This window comes from Cajanus cajan, chromosome 3 (genome assembly GCF_000230855.2).
Source record: "Cajanus cajan strain Asha chromosome 3, NIPB_CcT2T_4, whole genome shotgun sequence".
Taxonomy (NCBI): Eukaryota; Viridiplantae; Streptophyta; class Magnoliopsida; order Fabales; family Fabaceae; genus Cajanus; species Cajanus cajan.
Window position 1 is genome coordinate 63207263 of NC_138519.1, and position 9226 is coordinate 63216488.

Below are 9226 nucleotides of genomic sequence, written 5' to 3' on the forward strand. Positions count from 1 at the left end.
AATTTGTTGACACTAAATATATTGTGTCGGCCTGACAAACGGACACCTCATAGAGACGGCTAAACTGACTCTTAGGTATCGTTAAAATATGTCGCGTTGGTTTTAAACATTAAATCAAATTTATTTAGCGTCAGCCATTAAGACAATAAATTACAATATTTTTAAAATTAAAATTAGTTAGTGTCGGCATTGTTGACAGTAAATAATATTTTTTTTAAATGTATATTTTTAGTGTTAACAAAGTCGACTCTAACATAATCATTTATTTATTATTATTATTATTTTGTCCGCTTTGTTGATGCTGGTTAAATTTGTAAAATAAGATTTGTGTGGGCTAAGCTGACACTAAATTTTTTTTTTTTTTTTAGAGTCAGCCTAATAAGGGCTTGGCTGACGCTATGAGTAGTGTATTTTCTAATTTTAGAGTCAGCTTAATAAGGGCTTGGCCGACGCTATACCAGTTTTTTTTTTTTTAATTTAATGTGTTAACCTTTGTTATGTTTGGCTGATAATTCTTTAGTATCAGCCAATGCACATCAACAACCAGTGAGCATTTCTGTGTTGGAATACAGTGAGGTACAATATACAAAATAAGAAATTACACCAGCATGATTCAAACTTATCACATCTATTGATCTGTACGTAAGCTAATTCTTTTCCATCTTATAACATTATTTTTAAGATCGTTATAGTATATGAATGCAAATTTTGAAGAATTATTCTCATGTTTGAAATGACATATAGCTATGAACTAAGAAAAACATTCAGTTTATATGCCACAATACAACTACTAAATACCAGAATAAATAAGCAGTGTTATAAGCAAACCATCATTGTTTCCCTAAATCTAAGATCCATCAGATTTGTTATTTTATGGCCCCATAACCCGTACAAAATAAAAAATGAAAAAAAATTTGAAAAATGGACATTTGACAATAAAACTAACAAGAAACAATTATTATCACAGAACATTGCACAAGCACAAACTGTCTCACCAACTTATTAAAATTGGATGGACAATAATCAAATCATAAAAAATAACCATATAACAAAAGTAACTTAAAGCGAGTAAATTAAAAGAAAAGGAAAAATATATCCTAGCTATTCATTAGGAAACTGCAATAATATTTTGGTACCTCAGTGATTGCATTAGGACCAAAAGGTAATCCATTTATAGGAATAACACTGAATATCCGCTTAGCAATAGCTAGAAATATTTCCTCCAAAATGTCGCGCAGAAGTATTGAACTTGCACATAAGTTGATTTAGTAACAAAAGAAAGCTAACCATTTGCTTTGGCTGAAATAAAATATAAATAACATATTACACAGTTTTATCTTCAACCAACACCAAAGGAAACAACCAAATCAGGTGTAATAGCCAATAGAGTCATCTAACAAAGTTTTTCCTTGCAGCAGAAGAACCAAGTTTTGGTTTGGCAGCATTAATAGTAGTCCCAAGACCTACAATCATAAATGAAAAATATGAGTCTGTAGTTTTTACTACCATTATCATTACATAAATATTTCAGGACAGGGATTACAAGATCAAATAATAAAATTAGGAGCAATAGCCAATAGAGTCATCTAACAAAGCAATACCAAAATTATTCATGCTATCTAACCATTCCATATATGAATATATAAAATGGCAAAGGCGCCTCTAAAACCTCTAAGCTAATTATTTAAGATAAATTCATATAAGAAAAGGTTAACTTAATTTAGCAAAACTAAACTTTCAAAATAATAACAAGAGAATCGCCAATCCCTGAAATGTTCAGTATGGTCTATTCTATTATATCTCCTATTATAGACAACAACTTTGGAACTCCAGTAGTTTACCAGGAACATGACTTCATCATTTTTAGACATGCAAACAAGCAAAGGCATCACTATTGTATGAGGTGGAACGTGATGAATTAAAAGATGCTCATAACTCACCTTCAACAACTGAGTCCAAGATTTTTCAATGGAAACTAAATCAAACCCAATAATTATTCATGCAGTTTAAATCATTGCCTATTCAACAGCCTACAATTTAGATCAAACATCATGATACGAGCAAGGGTTAACATTGGCCATTTATCAGTTGTATAAAAATTACAATGGTCACTCTCACACACAAACAAACAAAGGCATAAGGATCACATACAAGAAGGCCAACAGCTCCAAGTCCAAAGATGGCAGCAGAAGAACCAAGTTATGGTTTGACAGCATTAACAGTATTCCCAATACCTACAAGCATAAATGAAAAATATGAGTTTGCAATTTTTACTACCATTATCATTACATAAATATCTCAGGACAAGGATGATCCAAACCTGTTTGATGCCAATTAGTTCACAACAATATGTTAAAACCTAATAATTTCATAAATTAAATTGTCAAAATAAGAATACAATAAGAAAACCATTCAACCAAACATATATAGTTATCATCATTATGTTTAAACATACATATCAATATAGCAAAAAATAGGTAGATATGTGTACAAAAATCAACATTACTACTGACCCAAAAAAACTACCAAGTCCATAAAGTGCACATGACAAAAAAAAAAAAGCACCAAGTACTTAAGTTCCTAAAATGCTAGTATTTAAGAACGGCGACGGCGTCGACATAGGGGACCCTCGTCATCCAGTGGCTGCTGATCAAATTCCTCATCATAATGAGGATGTAATCGACTAGTACTAGTTGAACTGGCTCCAGATTGACGGTCCAACACCAACTGTAACTGTTGCTGCATCAATTTCATTTGCTCCTCTAACTTTGCATACTTCTCATTTACAGCATCAGCTCGTGCAGTCGCTGCATCAGCTCGTGCAGTTGCTGCATCAGCTCGCTCAGTTGCATGTTGAACCTCTTGGCGTAATGCCTCTGTCTCAGCAGAATGGTGATGTGTATGACTAGTAGCCTGAACAAATAAAGAGACCTGTGTAAGAGAGGACACGCCCTGACGTATGTTAGAAGCTAGATCTCCCGTGCCATAACATCGACCCCTACTCTTGCCTCCTGCTGCTTCCTTCCAACACTGAATCTTTTTCACCCCATTTACAGGTAATTGACTGTTGGACCCCTCAGCACCCTCCAACTGAATCACTCTCAACTGCTCGTGATATTTTTCCTAGTCAATTATAATGCATGTCAGGCATTAGAAATATGTAAGTTTAAAAATTGAAATTGTAATGAAATTATTTTTTGTATAAGGTACATATGTATCACGAGCACGGTCATCAACCCAGCTACCAGTTTTCTTTGTGTGAGTGGCCACAAATAGCTCATCCGGATCTAGAGGTCGACCATATTTACGCTCCTTTAAGAAATGTAAATAAATATAAGCAATATTTTATATAATGTCATTATATATGGGAATTTACACAAGTCATGAACAATACTTACTAGGCCTAGCGCAACCTCAAGATGAGACTTACGTCCCGTTGTGTGCAATGCTCCACCTCTAGTAGAAGCCCGATTATTTTTATTTCGGGTAGATTTTTCTTTGAATTTGTTGCTGTCCCAATACTTAAGAAGATCATCCCAAGCTTTTTCTCCTATCCAATGTGGCCTAACCCCTTTACACCTTGCTTTGGTAAGCATATCACGAAGGCGTTTTTTGACTTTCTTTGCATACACCTTTCTAATCTCCCATTCGTGATGTGGTGCCCAAGTAATTCTTGCCTAAAACAAATAAAGAAAATAAGTATCAATTTCATCAAAATATATTAATAAATATTTAAATACATAAAAAATTAACATATAGTCACCGTGAATTCTGTCCACCATTTGACTTGCACATCCTCTGGAACAACATCATAACAATGATAAGGACCCCTAAATTGTGACTTAATTGCATGACCAATTGCCGCAATAGGGTGAGTATTAGGGATCCATCTGTAAAATATTCAAATCTAATGTTAAGCATTAAGTTCATGAATAAAACCATAAAAGGCATAAACATTAAAAATCAAATTGCTATTAAACATACCCATTTGCCATAGGTCGGATGATGACTCTACCATCACTATCACATTCCACTATCTCCTCAATTTGGATGTTCTCTTTCCTTATATGAGCCTCCACCTCTATATCCTCATCTCCCTCAACATTATGAGGATCCTCTGCTCGAGGAATATCGGCAAGATGAACTAGTGGTTGTTGGGTGGCATAAGATGATGAAGTAGAGGTGCCCTGAACTATGGGAGTATGGGGTGGAGGAGTAGGTTCAAGTAGTGGAGGTTGGGTGGCATAGGATGATGGAATACGGGTGGGAGTATGGGGGGGAGGAGTAGGTTGAACTAGTGGAGGTTGGGTGGCATAGGATGATGGAATAGGGGTGGGATCAATTATGGGAGTGTGAGGTGGAAGAATAGTAGTGGACTGATCGAGTGGAGGGTGGGTGACATAAGGTGATGGAGTAGGGGTTGGCTGAACTATGACAGTATGGGGTGGTGGCGTAGGGCTAGGTAATTGCAATAATGAAGGGGTAAAATGTACAACACCACTAGTACAGGTGGCCTGATGAGTTATTGAAGGTGTTGAGCTAGTGCTTTGGGTCTTATGGGTCGATGAAGGTGTGCTAGTACTGTTATTTCCTGATGTGGATGACTTAACAATAGATGGAAAGGTACCAATAGATGTGGGGGTAGAATTTCGCACATGACCAAGCTCTATAGCAAGATGACCAGGTAATAATCTAATCTCTCGAGCTCTTGCCATAGCTCGCTGGCCTCGAAAAATCTCAGTTGTGCCTCGTGTCCTAGGCATCTGTCTCACACATTAGTTAAAGTTTAAGATAACACAAGATAAAATAAAACCTTTTATGAATAAAAGAAAAACTTAACATATATGAAATTCAATGAAATATAAACCTAAGTTAATCATTGTCGTTATCAAAGTTCCAATCCTCTTGATCATCATCTTCCTCCCCTAACTGCAACCCATCTTGACCATATTCAACTTCTTCATCTTCTTCATCATCCTCAACTTCTTCAATTATTGATGTGTCAGCTAAACCTTCTAGTTGTTCAATTTCTACAATTGGTAATACATTTGCCATTTCATCAACTTGATAAGGTAATTCCTCATCCACATTATTGACTTCGACATGACCTCTTGGTTTTGTAGTGATTGCCACGCACCAAGCACGCAAGTTTCTACAAATATCTGGATAAGAAACATAGTAAACTTGTCTTGCTTTTTGGGCAAGGATGAACGGATCATATGGAATATATCTTCCACTCATCTTGATTTCTACAAGATTGTATTGTGGATGAACCTTTGTGCCTCTATTTCTTGTGGGATCAAACCATTCACAGTAGAAAAGGGGAATCTTTTTATTTAGTCCAAGATACTCCAATTCATAAATATGGCGGATAATTCCATAAAAGTCATCTTCTCCTCCTTCAGTTACACCTTTTACGTGCACCCCACAATTGATTGTTTTTCTACCACTACTCCAACTTTTTGTGTGAAACTTGTACCCATTAACAAAGTACATGTTCCATGATATTGCGCATGAATTAGGACCCCATGCTAATGACCTTATGTTTGGATCTAGCACCTCATTCCTCCCATCATTGACCTACATAAATGAGACACTTAAGTTTATATTGTTGATTTTCCTTATTAAGAAATTGAGAATGATAACACTTACAAAGTTCCTAAACCATTCTGGAAAATATGCATGTATATGTCCAGAAGTTGGTTCATCATTTAGGGATTGAGCTTGTAAGAATAAGCTGAAATGAAACACATAACCAGTCATACAAATATGATAGTTACATTTGACTGACATAATGAATTTAGGAATTAGAGGTACTTACTCAAGAATCGGTTTAACCTCATTACAATTTATGAGAATATGTACATGAGCAGATCTCCATTCATTGTCACGTAACCAGTATTCTTTAGACATGCCACTAGGGCGTCCAGAATTGTTCAATATTGACAATGTTGGGTGAATGCCCTCATGTGCAGTTCTAGGATCATTTCTCAAACTAGTGTTTGGCAACAAGCTTACACTCTTGAAATAATGGGAGCAAAAAAATGTTATCTCTCGGTGCAAGTAGAATGCACATATTGACCCTTCTACTCTTGCCAAATTATGCACTGCTCGTTTTGCATCTCCCATCATTCTGTACCACATTAACCATTTAGTACAACTAGAAAATAAATGGGAAACTTGAAAATCAATACTACATATAAAAAAATACCTTTCAAATGGATACATCCATCGATATTGAACAGGACCACCAAGTCTTGCTTCCATAGGCAGGTGAATAGATAGATGTTCCATTGAATCAAAGAATCCTGGAGGGAAAATTCTTTCTAACTTGCATATAATGACTGCTATATTTTGCTCCATTCTAAGTAAATCATCCATCCGCAAGGTATTACAACATAAATCTCTAAAAAATCCACTTAATTCAGTAATAGGATTCCACACACATTCTGGCAATGCACGAAATGCAATCGGGAGAAGACGCTCCATGAATACATGACAATCATGACTCTTCATCCCATGCATAGTTCCTCGATCAACATTGGCACACCTAGCTAGGTTAGAGGCATACCCATCTGGCATTTTTAACTCAGTAATCCATTTATAAATTGATTTTGCTTCTTTTGACGAGTAAGTATAGTTTGCCTTAGGCTTTCCCCACTTCCCATTAGGTAATTGAATCAACTCTAAGTCCCCACGTGCACAAATGTTAGAAACATCCTTTCTTGCCTTTTCATTGTCTTTTGTTTTGCCCTTGATATCCATTACAGTGTTGAATACATTATCAAAAAAATTCTTCTCTATGTGCATTACATCAAGGTTGTGTCTTAATAAGTTATCTTTCCAATATGGAAGATCCCAAAATATAGATCTTTTAAACCAATGATGAAGTTGCCCATACCCTGGCATATTCGGTAAAGGACCATCTGTTGCTTTAGGAAAATTGTGGATAAATTCCCATATTTGATCTCCTTTCAAGAAATAAGGCGGTCCATCAAATTCAGTTTTATTCCTTGTAAATCTCCTTTTACTTTTCCTAAAAGGATGGTCTATTGGCAAGAACCGTCGATGACAATCAAACCATGAAGGTTTCATACCATTATCTAATTGGAAGGCCTTTGTGTCTTCCATACAATGAGGACATGCTAATTTGCCTTTTGTTCCCCATCCAGACAACATGCCATAAGCTGGAAAATCATTTATTGTCCACATCAACCCTGCACGCAAGATAAAATTTTGTTTTGTGGAGATATCATACGTCAACACCCCACAATCCCACAACAATTTTAGGTCATCAATTAGAGGTTGCAAGTACACATCTATTTTCGCTGTTGGGTTATGCGGACCAGGTATAAGACAAGTCAGAAACAAGTATGGTTTAGTCATGCACATTTCAGGAGGAAGGTTATAAGGCGTAACAATTACAGGCCAACATGAGTATGGGTTTGTTGATGCTTGAACATAGGGTGTAAACCCATCAGAACATAGACCAAGTCTTATATTTCGTGGTTCACTTGCAAAATCTGGATAAACATGATCAAAATGTTTCCATGCTTCCCCATCACATGGGTGTCGTAGATCAGTAGAATTATTTTTGTTCTCGTGATGCCATCTCATTTGGCTCGCGGTTTCCATTGATGCATATAGTCTTTGTAATCTTGGAATGATTGGCAAGTAAAACATTCTCTTCACCGGAATGTTTTTTGTATCTTCCCTTCCCCACCTTCGGAGGTAAATACCTTGGACTATGACAAAACTTGCATTCAGTTAAATCTTTGTCCTCTTTGTAATACAACATACACCCATCCACGCAACAATCAATCTTTTCAGCTTTCAACCCCAATTGCGACACCAACTTTTTTGCTTCATAATAGTTCTTTGGTATGCAATTATTTTTTGGAGCTACATCAACTAACATTTGTATAAAATAATCTAAACATTTTTCAGGGGCATGCCAATTGGTTCTAGCTGCCAAAAGCCTTACAGCAATTGATAATTTGGATTCAGTTGCTTCTTCGTATATTGGTTGGTTCGCAAAGGCTAGCATGTCATAAAATCTTTGGGCTTCTGGGTTCGGAGACTCATTGTCCATATCTGCATTGATATGTGATACATCACCCATGTGTGTGTGTGCATCATACACCATTCGAGTCACAGATTCAAATTGATTCTCATAACCTATAGATGAAGAGTTACTAGATGGCCTAAATTCTAAATTTGAGACATTTGGCCCATCTTCTCCATGTTCAATCCAGGCCCAATAGTTTGGTTTAAACCCATGTCTTAGCAAATGGGCCCTGACTATCGGTGGTTTAAGAATCTTCTCACAATTACAATTTACGCAAGGGCATCTAATCCCTCCATCTGGAGCAAAACAAGATTGTTCCATTGCTTTGCAAACAAATTCGTTGACTCCATTGATGAACTCATGTCTGAGTCTCCTTGAAGGATCAAGCATATTATACATCCATCTACGATCCATGTTTCTGCATACCATTCATAACATTTTAAGAATTCATATAGGGACATTTTCAAAATGGAAAGCCAATCAAAATTGGTGTTTTATAATCAAGATTGATCTATAGTCATGCAATTTGACTATGTTGGATTGTTACTGTTATCCTTTTACAAGAATAATCAGGAAATTTTACAAGTTCTACCAACAAATAATGGTAGAACTACACATTTTTCATTGATCTCTAAATTTAAATTTTCTCCATTAGTTATTTAATGGCTTACAACCTTTAATTGTGCATAATAGCTCTATTATGCTAGCTTTTGTATGTCATTAATAAACAATAGCTTTGTTATGCTATCTTTTTTTGGTCTAGTTAATCCACATTTTAAGAAGGGATTGTTTAAGTGAAATATGTCTAAAGCAACTATAGTTTAAAACTAATAATAGGTTAAAAAAATTGCTCAACAAATTTTAAACTGGTTTATACATTAAATCCGCTTAATTTAAAATTGATTATAAAGCAAGCAACCAAGTCACCAATATAAAAATGTTCTAAACTAGTTATACCAAAACTTAACCATGAATAAAAATGTTCTATGTACAATATATAGAAGACAAATTTAAATTCATTTAAGAAATAGTGCACTAGGAAAATTTTGCTAGTTACACAACACATATGCTAGAAGTAAGATCAATTTTTAATGTATCCATTAAATCTACAACAAATGAGAAAGCTAAGGAGAAGGAGTACCACTAGCAGCTTTTCCC

General features: G+C 35.5%; 1 protein-coding gene across 2 annotated transcripts; it reads right to left on the reverse strand.

The window, feature by feature from the left end:
- Window positions 1-1991: 1991 nt before the first annotated feature.
- Window positions 1992-8880, reverse strand: LOC145955835 (uncharacterized). Of its 2 annotated transcripts, none has more exons than XR_014432561.1 (2): window positions 3985-8880; window positions 1992-3890 (listed from the first exon to the last, which is right to left on the reverse strand). XR_014432561.1 is itself a non-coding variant. In XM_083071050.1 (2 exons), the coding sequence occupies exons 1-2, from the start codon at window positions 4761-4763 to the stop codon at window positions 3749-3751; spliced, it is 921 nt and encodes a 306-aa protein (XP_082927176.1). In that variant the 5' UTR covers window positions 4764-5808; the 3' UTR covers window positions 1992-3748. The 2 variants fall into 2 exon arrangements, 1 of the variants encoding a protein (XP_082927176.1); XM_083071050.1 differs by having other exon boundaries at window positions 3985-5808.
- Window positions 8881-9226: the final 346 nt, after the last annotated feature.